This window comes from Rhineura floridana, chromosome 2 (assembly GCF_030035675.1).
Source record: "Rhineura floridana isolate rRhiFlo1 chromosome 2, rRhiFlo1.hap2, whole genome shotgun sequence".
NCBI lineage: Eukaryota > Metazoa > Chordata > Lepidosauria > Squamata > Rhineuridae > Rhineura > Rhineura floridana.
The window spans coordinates 175454472-175468014 of record NC_084481.1 but is presented as its reverse complement, the minus strand read 5'-3'; the positions used below and the strand labels follow the sequence as shown (position 1 = coordinate 175468014).

The 13543-nt window shown below is 40.2% G+C and overlaps 1 protein-coding gene across 7 annotated transcripts in view; it reads right to left on the bottom strand.

The window, feature by feature from the left end:
- Positions 1–13543, bottom strand: part of MEIS2 (Meis homeobox 2) — a 337285-nt gene that overhangs the window by 243039 nt on the left and 80703 nt on the right. For 4 of the 7 annotated variants that reach the window (XM_061611511.1, XM_061611506.1, XM_061611507.1 and 1 more), the window contains one exon: positions 8466–8567. The exons of the other annotated variants lie outside the window; for them this stretch is intronic. In XM_061611511.1, the coding sequence (XP_061467495.1) occupies positions 8466–8567 (102 nt within the window). The remainder of the gene's footprint in view (positions 1–8465; positions 8568–13543) is intronic. 7 annotated transcript variants of the gene reach the window in all.

Below are 13543 nucleotides of genomic sequence, written 5' to 3'. Positions count from 1 at the left end.
CATTGTACTTATACAAGCTTCTTTGGATCTTGGCCTTAGTTCTTGTAGTGCCATAGGACTCATTGATTAGGTTTTCAGTGGCATGTACAAATACAAAAATAGGTGCAGTACTGGGCTGATGGGAGTTGTAGTACAAAAAAGTAACTTTTCCAAGCTCTGAGTACAGCCACTACTACTGTACTTCTAGTCACTATTTACCCCATACTTAGTGTTTCTGCATACAACTTTGACCTTTGACACTCTGGAGTTGCTGTTCCCATATAGTGCTGTTTGTTTAATTTTGGTAAGTGGATAATTTCTAATGCTAAACATTGTATTGTTTCATACATCATCTTTAATGGTGAAAAAATGGGTATTTATTTTAAAGAAGAGAATTAAATTTTTGAATATCTTTCCTACAATCACCAGAGAATCAGACAATGGAACATTTTAATGAAGAGTAATTTACAACAGAAAGCATTGTTAAACATGCAGTTAAGAAGCACTGCCTTTTTATATAATGACCATCTGTTGTAATGGTACCTAGTACAGCAATATTACTAGTGGTCTACTGATATTCTCATTAAAAACCTCAGTTTTAAGGTTTTATTACTCAGGTATAAAAATGTAACCACCTAACAATGGCATGTAAAAGCACTTTGAGCCACTTTTGGAAAAATTATAGTTTTTGAAATTAAGTATATACAGTATATATATTTATTTCCCTTTAATGGTGGATTGTAATTATATTTTGCAAAATTATTTACAGATGTTACCATTTATTTAATTCATATAACAAAATTTAACAATTCCTATGTTCACAGTATTACAGTTGTGACAGCAGAATACCCTGAGTCAAACCAGGAACTATTTATTAATTATAAAACTCTCTGGCATAATCTAGATCAGAATCTTAAACTGCTGCAATATAAACAACAACAAATTCTTAGACTGCCTCTCTGTGAATCTTTTTGTACTATGTCACTGAGATGATGATGATGCAGCAGCTACTATTGCCTAAAAGCAATATGTATATATAAATTGAATGTAAATGCAGCAAAACTGCAGTAAAACTGTTTGAACTTAATAGTGCTGAAATGAAATATTCTGCCATAAAGCATTACAACTGAAAATGCAGTAAGGCACAACAGCTTGTTTGAGGAGGAATAACACCACCTCCAGCTAACTGAAAGTAGTAGAATTGGTCACTGTATATTAGCATGAGTAGGATGTATCAAATCATACTATCAGCTAGCTGCCCTGGAATCTTTATGATAAAACAGGTGCTATATGACTTTTCAAAAATAAAAAAGTAATATGCACTCTAAAAACAAATGCTAAATACATGCTTGGTTATAAACATAATCAATGGATGATAGATCTACAGTTGACACAACTGATGTACAACCCTACTGTACTGCACTGATTTTGCCCCTGTCCCCCCAACACTGGCAACTAAATACCAGTAAACTCTATAGATATACTCTAGGTAGGAATATTGCATTGTCCAGCAGACATGCAATAACTGACAACTCCAAAGTTACTGTGAAGCTGTTACATCAGCTTCCTTGTCAGGGACAACAAATCTGAACCATTTTGTTCCTCCCATAACAGGATATAGACCTGACTGATAAGCTGTTGTAAATGCTCCCATTAGTCACAGTAGCCTCAGTGGTTGTTAAATGGCTGCTGGATATCATACTTCTTATGTATGTTTGGGGATTAACAGGGCTATGTTGCCTGTGCTGGCACTGGAGGATGAAGTGGTGATGGTGGCTTTAAATCCGCAGACCTGCTTAAATGTAACAGTAAGCCATAGTCAGAAACAAACCATGGTTTACCATGAATTAGCAGCATCCTGGTGAACATTGCTGAACCATGCCTTCCTCCTTTTGCTAAGCAAGAGGAAACAAATCAAAACTCTGGCTCAGAATTATGTGCAGACCAGTGCTTGAACAAACCATGAGCAGCAATCCATGAACAAACCTTGGCTTCTGCTGTGGTGTGTTTGAAAAGCCACATGCACTGGTTTGCACATAATGCTAAGCCAACACTGTGGTTCATTTCCTCTTAGCTCAGCAAAGGGAGTAGCAGGAGAGAATTGCAAGTGCGATTGAGAAACATCACCAGCATGCTGCTTGTTCATGTGTCATAGTTTATTTCAGACTATAGCTTACTGTGACATGTGACCCAGGCCATTGTGCCACAGTGAGGCTATGGATTATGACTTAGTTTAGGGTCCTCCCCACTGACCCTTATATCCAGGTACATTTGAAAGCACATACTGTACAGGGAAAGGAATAGCATTCCTAGCTAGGCACATCCTCTTCAAGGTTAAATAGGGCTATCCAACTTGCTTTAGACAGAAATTTCATTTTAATTCTGAGACAATGCATCTCTCCCTGTCTCTCCAGGCACACAACTCACCAGTGGTGGCTCTGTTTCTAGGAAATGGCTTACCTCAAATCTGTTACTTTTGAATTCTCCACTGTATAAATTGCAGCTAGGAATCTGATTTAGAGTGTGACACTGGTTGTGGCACAATGGAAGATCCTGCATTCTAAATCTGGAAGGTGGTGCAATATCAACTGTGTCCCAGTCCCCTTTCATTACAGCCCCTTGTGATGCCCCTGTATTTTAATATCTGTAAATATGGTAAGTGCAGGTTTATTAAGTGATATATGGTAAGTGACTGAGTGAGGGGGGGAGTACATGGGCTAGAATGCTGGAGAATGCTGTATGATGATTGGCTAAGCGTTTGAGTGGCTGAAGGTATAAATGAGAGGATGACAGTTGGTTCAGGGTTCTGTTTGGTGGGGGGGTTGTTGGCGATTGGTTGTGGAGTGTGGATTGGAGTTGGTTGTGGGTTGGATTATATTTGGCTGGTATTTAGGCAGAATATATATGATTGGAAACATAAAGAGTGACACTATATGAAACCATACGCTTGTTGAACATTCCTAAAGTAATCTTGTTATTTCCTGCTGTTATCAAATAAATACTTTTATTGGTTTACCAAAAGCCTGATCTTTGGCTGGGGATACACAAACCAGAAGGGAGGGCAGGGTAATTACCAAGGCTGGAGGGAAACAGTATCAAATAAATGGTGGCAGTGGTGAAGGGAGATATTGTAACATCGTCAATTATCCAGAGCAACCCAGGGCTGTATGCTTTATAGACAAAGATACAAGGGGGTTGTGGACAGCAAGGGCACCCAGACACAAAGTAACAAGCCATAGGGAGACTAAGGCGAAGTCCTCTAGCAGTATTGTTTACAGGGAGTGACTGGTGGTGCTGCCTAGCAGTGGGATCTTGTGAGATCTGTGCTAGGGTGAGCTAAAGAAAAATAAAAACTATGTTTCTCCCTGGTGGTAGCCACGGGTGGGAGCCTGACAGGTGGTGCCAGGGGAGGAACATTACATGTGGTGGTAGCAGTGGGATACGAACAAAAGAGAGTCACTATACAGTGGTGTGACTGTGAAGGAAATAATAAAGATTACTTGTGAGTGTGTGGTAAAGTGTGCGAGATTTAAGAAACATGGCTGAGTTCTTAAAGATGAAGAGAGAAGAGCTGGTGGAGAAGTATATAGCTTTACATTTACCTCATGAGGGTAAAGTGGTTGACGAATTGCCGGTGGCATTAATAACATATACGTCAATCCAAACCAAAGAACCTGTAAGAGAAGAGACCCCAGAAGGGTGCTTAAGTAATCCTGCCTATGTGGAGTATTTAAGAGAGAAGTTAAAGTTGGAGGCTGAAAGATTGAGAATGGAGGCTGGGGAAAAAGATAAGGACAGAGAGATTGAGATGATGAAACTGAGAATGGATACTGAAAGAGTGAGAATGGAGGCTGAGGAGAAGGAAAAGCAGCGAATATTGGAGACTGAAAAGATGCGAATGGACACTGAAAGAGTGCGAATGGAGGCTGAGATACAAGTGAGAAGGTTAAAATTAGAAAGAGAGAAGTTTCATTCTGATGAAACAAGAAAAGTGATGAAGCAAAAATAAAAGTCACTCCAAAAGACTTTGCTGTGTATGAGCCTGGTCAAGATCCACAAATTTACCTCACAACATTTGAAAAGGCAGCTCAGATGTGGGGGCTACCTGAAGATAAATACATGCAGCATTTATCAAATTTAATTAAAGGGGAATTGGCTGAGGTGTATTAATAGTTCTCCTCAGACAGGCCAGTGATATATGCTGAATTCAAGGAAGCAGTGTTTAAAAGATTTAGACTGGGGCCTGATTATTTTAGAAAACTCTTCAGAAACTGCCAGATACAGACAGGGAGATCTTTTGTGGAGTTGGGGACAAAACTGATGGACATATTTGAAAAATGGATGACAAGTGCTAAAGCTCAGTCTGTGGAAGAGGAGAAAAGCCTCATGATATTATACCAGTTATATCATCAACTGCCATCAGAAATTAGATTGCTGGTTAAAGATCGTTCCCCTGTGCAGGAAGCAGCAGAGCTGGCAGATCATTTTACTTAAAACTGAACGGGTTGGATGGGAAAAACACCAAGAGATTTCAAAACAAGACCAAATAATAATGCCAGAAGAGATGTGGCACCACAGAGAGTAAACCCTCTAATAAAATCAGAAGGGCACAGGACACCTCAGACTGGGTCTGTGTATCCTAAAATGGAGGAGAAACGCTGCTTCAAATGTGGTAGGCCAGGACATCTCCGTTTCCAATGTGAAGCTACAAACCCTATCAGTAATCCTGTTCAAGGAAGAGCAGTGAAAAGTGAACTGAGAGGGGGTGAAACAAAGAAAATACAATTCTGTCAAGCTGGTCAAATGTTCAAGATTTTGACTCAAGCTTGAGATAGGAAGTGTGTGTGCAAGGGGCAACTTATTGGGCTTTGCTAGACACTGGTGCTGCTCAGACCTTACTGAGGCCAGATTTGATAAGATCTGAGGAGATTTTACCTCAGGAAAAGTTGGTAATACAAGGTGTGAGAGGTGAGCCAGAAAGCATTCCCATGGCCCTAATAAAATTAAACTGGAGAGGAAAAGAAGAGACTTATAAAGTGGGTATCAATGCCCAGCAACAAGAACCTGTGATTTTGGGCAGAGATGTAATGGGTTCACAGGGAAAGATTTACATGGTGACAAGACAACAACTTGATAAAGCAGCAGAAGCCATTTTATCTGACACTGGGCAGAACAGGGTGGAACCTGTAACTGAGCCTGAGGTCGCCATGGCAACCCCTAGTGTGCCTGGAGTGAATGAAACTTTTTTACAAATGTTTTCTACTGCAGAAACACAACCGTTCAGGGATGAGTTGGAGAAGGACTGCAGTTTGAATCCTATAAAAGAACAAGCCCTTACACAAAGAATCCCATTTACAGAAACTCTGAGGGATCAAACAGTGTGGGAGAATGGTGTACTGTATAGACTGTGGTTACCTAAAGAGATAGAGAACTGCTGTGAACCAGTTAAACAATTGATTGTGCCTAGGAAATACAGACCCAGATTGCTAGACATGGCACATGATATTCCTTGTTCAGGGCATCTTGGAATAAAAAAGACAAAGAAACGGCTGACTGCTCATTATTATTGGTCAAATATTTCCAAGGATATCAAACAGTACTGTTCCTCTTGTAAGATATGCCAAAAAGTGGGGTAAAAACAAAAGCTCAATTGAAGCCCCTTCCTATTATAGGACAATCATTTTATAGAGTGGGAATAGACTTGGTGGGTCCTTTTTCTAAACCCACAAGGCATGGCAGGAAATATATATTAGTGGTGGTGGATTTTGCAACGAGGTACCCAGATGCTGAGGCCCTGAGGTCAGTGGAAGCCCCTGTAGTGGCAGAGGCATTGCTGAAAATCTTTATGAGACTAGGTTTTCCACATGAGGTTTTGACTGATCAAGGCAGTGTATTTATGGGAGAAGTGATGCAATGTATGTGGAAGTGTTGTGGATTGAAGCATTTGAAAACCATCATATACCATCCAGCAACCAATAGGTCAACAGAAAGATTTGACAGAATGCTGAAAGGGAGTGGTCCTAATTTGCCAGTCTTGGTACAAGAAAGCAAGGCAGAGGAGGTGGATGACAAGCTCAAAGGGGGAATCCTAAGTGTTCTGAGCAAACATAAGGATCTCTTTAATGTTAGACCTGGTGGAACCAGTGTTGCAAAACATACTTTAGACATAAACAATCATCCTCCAATAAAATTACCCCTTATAGAGTGAATGAAAGAGTGTTGGATGAAATCAGAAAGGAAGTAAGAGATATGCTAGAGCTGGGTGTGATTCGGGAATCAATTAGTCCCTGGTCCTCTAGTATAGTGCTGGTACCAAAGAAAGGTGGGACAATCAGATTTTGTATTGATTATAGAGCTATAAATTAAATCACAGTTCTGGATGCGTACCCCATGCCTAGGGTAGACACCATGTTAGAACTGTTGGGGACAGCCACAACCATCTCCACAATAGATCTATGCAAAGGGTTTTGGCAGATGGAGTTGGAAGAGCAATCCAGGGCTAAAACTGCTTTTAACACACCTGATGGGTTGTATGAATTTATAACACTACCTATGGGGCTTAGGAACTCACCAAGTTCCTTTCAAAGATTAATTAATACTATTTTAAGAGGCATGTCAGATTTTGCTGTGGCATACATAGACGACATAGCTATATTCAGCAAGTCTGTGCCTGAACTTGTTCAACATTTAACAGCGGTGTTGGAGGCGCTTAAAAAGGCTGGTTTAACCATCAAAGTAAAAAAAATGCCAGTTTGGGTTACATGAAGTAATTTACCTAGGGCATAAGGTGGGGAGTGGAAAGATCACCCTCTTATGGGATAAAGTAGAGGCTATCCAATCTTGGCCTGTTCCCATAAACAAGAAACAAGTGAGAGCATTTCTAGGTATGGCTGGATTTTATAGAAAGTTTATAAAGGGGTCTGGAGAAATAGCAACCCCACTACATGAGTTAACGCAGAAAAAGTGTGCTGAGTGCGTGATATGGGATGAAAGGTGTCAAAAAGCTTTTGACCAACTGAAGCAACCATTGTGCCAGAGTCCTGTGTTGATAGCTCTGGACTTTGAGCAGCCATTCATCATGGCGACGGATGCGTGGGATTTGGCTCTTGCAGTTGTGCTGATGCAAGAGAGGGAAGGCATCAAGCATCCCATTGCATATCTGAGTCAGAAACTGTTAGCGAGAGAACGGAACTACTCATCGGTTCAGAAAGAGTGTTTGGCAGTCGTGTGGGGCCTGGGAAAGCTGTGTCCCTACGTGTGGGGAAGGAAGTGCATGGTCATCACGGATCATCGTGTGTTGCTGTAGCTGGACATTATGAAAAACAGCAACACCATGCTGCACTGCAGGAATATCGAGTAGACTTTGTTTTCATCAAGGGAAAGGACAACGTGCTGGCGGACGGACTTTCAAGGCAGATTGCTGATACTGCAATCAAGTGATCAAGATGTGAGACTAAAAGGACACTCTACCCCTGAGTGACGGACACTTGTATATAACGTGTCATTCTGGGTACAGTAGGAGTAATACTTTGCTTTTATTTAAAGGGGGGGAAATGTGATGTCCCTGTATTTTAATATCTGTAAATATGGTAAGTGCGGATTTATTAAGTGATATATGGTAAGTGACTGAGTGAGAGGGGGGAGTACATGGGCTGGAATGCTGGAGAATGCTGTATGATGATTGGCTGAGTGTTTGAGTGGCTGAAGGTATAAATGAGAGGATGACAGTTGGTTCAGGGTTCTGTTTGGTGGGGGAGTTGTTTGCGATTGGTTGTGGAGTGTGGATTGGAGTTGGTTGTGGGTTGGATTATATTTGGCTGGTATTTAGGCAGAATATATATGATTGGAAACATAAAGAGGTTGAAACCATATGAACCCATACATTTGTTGAACATTCCTAAAGTAATCTTGTTATTTCCTGCTGTTATCAAATAAATACTTTTATTGGTTTACCAAAAGCCTGATCCTTGGCTGGGGATACACAAACCAGAAGGGAGGGCAGGGTAATTACCAAGGCTGGAGGGAAACAGTATCAAATAAATGGTGGCAGCGGTGAAGGGAGATATTGTAACATCGTCAAGTATCCAGAGCAACCCAGGGCAGTATGCTTTATAGACAAAGATACAAGGGGGTTGTGAACAGCAAGGGCACCCAGACACAAAGTAACAAGCCATAGGGAGACTAAGGCGAAGTCCTCTAGCAGTATTGTTTACAGGGAGTGACTGGTGGTGCTGCCTAGCAGTGGGATCTTGTGAGATCTGTGCTAGGGTGAGCTAAATAAAAATAAAAAACACATTTCTCCCTGGTGGTAGCCACGGGTGGGAGCCTGACAGGTGGTGCCAGGGGAGGAACATTATAACCCTCATATATGCATATCTGCTAGTTCCAATGAGAAAACGTAAGTTTTCAGAAGGTGCTTATTGGAAAAATGTATATATTAAAGGAGAATACATAATAACTCTGAATTTTGTTATAATCTTACATACCATAAGAGCTCCAACACCTATGCACAATGGGGTGGATTAACTCTCTGGGTGCTGCAGACATATTTATAGACCTCCTCCTAAAGTGTTCATTTGGCTGGCAGTCTGGAAAATGCCAGAATGTCAAGGGTTAAATTGGAACACTTAAACTTTTGCTTTTGCAGGCTTAACTCAAACCTTTTAACTTTAAAAATAAAATTTATTTTTCTAATTTAGGAAGTACATTGCTATCTAAAAACTGCTGAAGCCAATGGAAGACAAGACAGCAAACATTTTATTGACATTAGAGCTGTTGTTACATGGAGAATGGACCCTCATGTACAAAAACACCAAAATACTCACTACATCTAGCAACTGCATACATATACTAGACCTTTGAATCTAGTTACAGTAAGACTAAAATAAAAAGCAGTATTAGTAAATATAAATTGGAAAAGTTATCATTGCTAACAAAAATCTGCTGCATTTATTATAGGAACTTATTTTTTCTTGTTAATATTTTTAAGTCATGTAAGTCACATGGCTTCAACAGGGTCACATAAATAAGCATTTTCCTGACATGCAAGAAGCTCACCTTCTTACTTCACACTGAAGTTAGTTGCTGCTTTGACAGTGGACAAGATGTTGGGAGATTTGTGAGTGGATTTCTTGTCATGGTGGGTTTTGTTTTTACTTTTAGTTCAAAGAGATTTGCACCCACATACATACCTGTATTTTTTCTGCCACAGGACAAATGGGAACTTTGAGGAACAGCAAAGAGAAAAGGCTTAACCTACTCTCACTTTAGTGCTGTGAACCCAATATGATTCTCCCTCTCTCTCTTTGGCCCTTAGTTATTGCAATAGAGGGAGAAGCAGAGATTATTGATGTGCTTTGGCCCTGGGTTAGCCCAGGGGTAGCCAAGAGGGTGACCTCCAGATATTATTAGACCTAACTCCAATCAGGCCCAGCCAACATGGCTAATCAGGGCTGATGGGAGTTTGAGTTCAACAAAATCTGGAGAGCACCATGTTGACTATCATTGCATTAGACTGTAGAGAACAGAACAGTCAAGATTAAAGGAAGAAATGTATTTTATAAAATGCATCTGTGGTTTATGGGCTGGAAGCCAAGAAGACTAAGGCTGCAACCCTAGATGTATTCACCTGGGAGTAAATTTCATTGAACTCAATGGCATGAGACAAGCACAGGCTTGAACTGTAAGGTTCATTAATTAATTTGGGAATAAATTGGGGAATTGTCATTGCAAATCATTTTGTCTCAAATTAATTAGGAAACTGCATCTTCCCTCTTCTCTCCCTGAAATTTAAAACCAATGAGGCTACCTTCTTAATAATGGAACACATTTAGGTTGCAATATAGGTGTGCTAGATTAGATGTGCTTAGATCAATTGTAATCAATAGTCCTAAATGTACTAATGTATGGCACTTTTGGATGTAATGTTAATCCATTGTTAAGCACTACATGAACTAGCCACAGCTTGCCTTGGGCTCATGTGCTCCCTGATCCCCTCTGCTACACATTCAGGAAAATGATTTTATAAGTTTATACTTTTGGAACTTCCTGTTCCATATGAACCAAGAATTATGGTTTAACAATAAATATGATCAATTTCAAAAAAAGCCAACTTCAAACCATGGGTTAAGTTGGCTTGCTTAAACTATCTGTGGACTATGAAGGTGAATTGTTTAAACTAACAAGTGTATACGACAGTCCATGATTCAGATTACATGGGAAACAAGTTTACTAAAACCAAAATTAAAACCTGCAGAAGTCCTCCCAGACACATGGAAGTCAGTAGAAGGCTGGGTTTAAAAAACAAAGCAAAACACATTTTTGCATTTTCACAGTTCAATCCTACACAGGTCTATGTAGAAGTAAGTCTTGCAGAGTTCAATTGGACTTTCTCTCAGTTAAGGATATCAGCCTTAGCCACTGAACTGAATATTAGTAATCAACAGTGCAATCTTACTGTATGTGTCTATTCAGAAGTTAAGTCCCATTGAATCCAATGGGGCTGACTCGCAGTTTTAAATTGCTCTAGGACTGAAGCCTAAATATTGCATATATGCTCTTTAATCTGCTGGTACCCACACCAAGCTTTCAGAACACTGTATATATTTAAATAAACTATCAAGTATACATGAGTCAAAGTCAGATTCAGAGTTTGTTCTATTTTTAGCAACCAGATAGTATATATGTATTTGCAGCCTTCTTTTCCTAAGTTTTGGGATGGTGGAGTATATATTCATCAGGCATATGTTCTGAAGAATTAGATCTTTTGCTCTAAGATTATATCTCATTTCCACCAGTAAAGTAACGTTCTTAGCTAAATATGCTGATATAGCAAATTTCCCGTTCATGATCATGCTAGGCAAGGAAGTCATTCCATTCAGTGAATACACTCTTGAAATAAAAAATTTAAGAACTAGCTGACTTTGCACCATTTATTTGCTGACCCAATAGAACAGCACTGTCATGCTCCATGGTCAATTTCATTTTTTAACTGCAAGACTATTCCCTTTCTTCTTGCCCATGCACAGTCTGGGTGAGCAGGGTGTATTTGCGGCCTGGGGGTAAAGCCCCAGCCGCCATTTTGGCCAAGAGCGGCATGGTCATGTGGTGCACGCTATATGTGCAACATGACAGCATAGGGGCAGGGTGGTGAAGTTTGTCTAAGCCCACACTGTCCACAATCTGGCTGCCTGTCCGTTTACAAATCCAATTCAAAGTATAGGTTTTGAGCTACAAACCCTGTATGTCTCAGGGCCCCAATATATCTCAGAGCACATCTTCCAATGTGTATTTACCCAGCCCCTTTGGTCTTCATCCCTCCTCCAGAGACCCCCTCTAATGGAGGTCCAGAAGGTGGCAACAAGGGAGTAGATCTTTTCAGTTGTGGCTTTCCACTTGTGAAATGCTCTCCCCAGTGAGGCCCACCTGGCACCATAATTAAGCTCCTTTGGTGCAACGTAAACACCTATCTCATCTTCCAGGCATTTGACAGATTATGATAAATGTTCCACTGCTGAAGTTTTTCTGGGTCACTGTAATGGTTTTATTTTTATATAATTTTTTATGCTATACCTTTGGCTTTTTTTGTCAGTCACTTTGTGAATGACTACAAAGTAAAATAAATAAATAAATAAATAAACTCCATTACAATTGACCATGGTATCCTTCTGAGCCAACTTGGTGAGATGGGTGTTGGATACACCTTTTTATAGTGGTTCTGATCCTATCTCTGAGGTCGGTTTCAGAGAGTAGCACTGAGATATTATCTTTTGGCCCTCTGGCAGTTAGGCTGTGTTGTATGCAGGGTACCATCTTGTCCCCAATGCTGTTTAACATCTATATCAAGTCATTGGGAGCAGTCATCAGGAGATCTGGGATGAGGTTTCAGCAGCATGCTGATGATACCCAGCTCTATTTCTCTGTAACATCTGGATCGGTAGAGGCCATGCAAGCACTGGGCCAGTGCCTGGATGAGGACCACTGAACTAACTCTGAAGCCTAGCAAGCTGGAGGCACTATGGGGGAATGGTTCCTGAATCTGGATCATTGGTCAATAACCTGCTTTGGATTGGGTTGTACATCCTCTGAAAGAACAGATTTGTAGCCTAGGTGTGCTCCTGGATCCAACTTGGTCATTAGAGGCCCAGGTGACCTCAGTGGTAGGAATGCCTTTTACTAGCTTTGGCTGGTAAGACAGCTGTGGCCGTTTCTGGACCAAGACAGCCTGACCACTGTTGTCCATGCACTGGTAACCTCCAGGCTGGATTATTGTAATGCACTCTATATGGGGCTGCCCTTGAGGTTGGTCTGGAAGCTGCAGCTGGTGCAAAATGCGGTGGCATGACTACTTACTGGAGCATGATATGGCCAACACTGCTGAAAGAATTGCACTGGCTGCTCATTAGCTGCTGGGCCAAGTTCAAGGTTCTGTTTTTTTATGTACAAAGGCCTTTGCAGCTTGGGACCAGGATACCTGAAAGACTGTCTTATCCCTTATGTACCCAGTCGATCACTGCACTCTGCAGGTGAAGGCCTCCTGTAGATACTATCTCATCAGGAGGTCCATTCCGCACCACATAGGAAGTGGACCTTTAGTGTTGTGGCACTAACCATTCGGAATTCCTTCCCCTTAAATATTAGACAGGTGCAATCTCTGTTATTTTTTCGGCACCTACTGAAGACCTTCTTCTTTCAACAAGCCTTTTAAGTAGAAACCTTATCCCAGTTTTTGTGTCTGTGTTGGAATTGCTTTTTAAGATATTTTTTAAGTTTTTTTTTAAAAAAGTTGTTTTAAATATGTTATAAGATGTTTTTAGAGTTTTGTCCCTTGTTGGCCACCCTGGGCTCCTTCTGGGAGGAAGAACAGAATAAAAATTTAAGTAATTAATAATTTAATAATAATAATAATAATAATAATAATAATAATAATAATAATAATAATAATAATAATAATTTATACCCCGCCTTTCGGCCAAAGGCCCTCAAGGCAGCTTACAAAGAAAAATAAACACAAGTATAAAAATACATCAATGAAAACAATACAATTTACAAAAATTAAACTAAATAACAAATAACATTATTAAGAAAAAAAATGTCCAGGAAAGAAACTCAGAATTGAAGACTTTGTCTTAAATCTGAAAGTAAGTCAGTAAAAATTATTAGAACCCAAGATGTTAAGCTAAGAAGATCCTCTGCTCTCTCTCTCTGTCATTCTGACTCCAGTTAAGTCAAGGGAAGGAACCTTTTTTAAACAAAGAGTTCTGAGATGTTCAAGCCAGGCTCATGCAATATCATATACATTGGCCATTTTATATAGGTAGTATTACCAATGGATCTTTTAATTTCATTCTTTGTACATTATCAACATTTATTATTACAATGAACAATTTTACAAAAAGTGAACATATGAAGAAAAAAATGAATATTTCCCTAATTTCATTTACAGAAACACAAACACAAGAAACATTGATAACTGGAATGTGATTTGACAGGGCCGGTTCCAAAAGGCGGCCAGGTTGGGCCCTGGCCGAGAATCCCTGGAGCCACAGAAGCCCCTGAGGGGCCT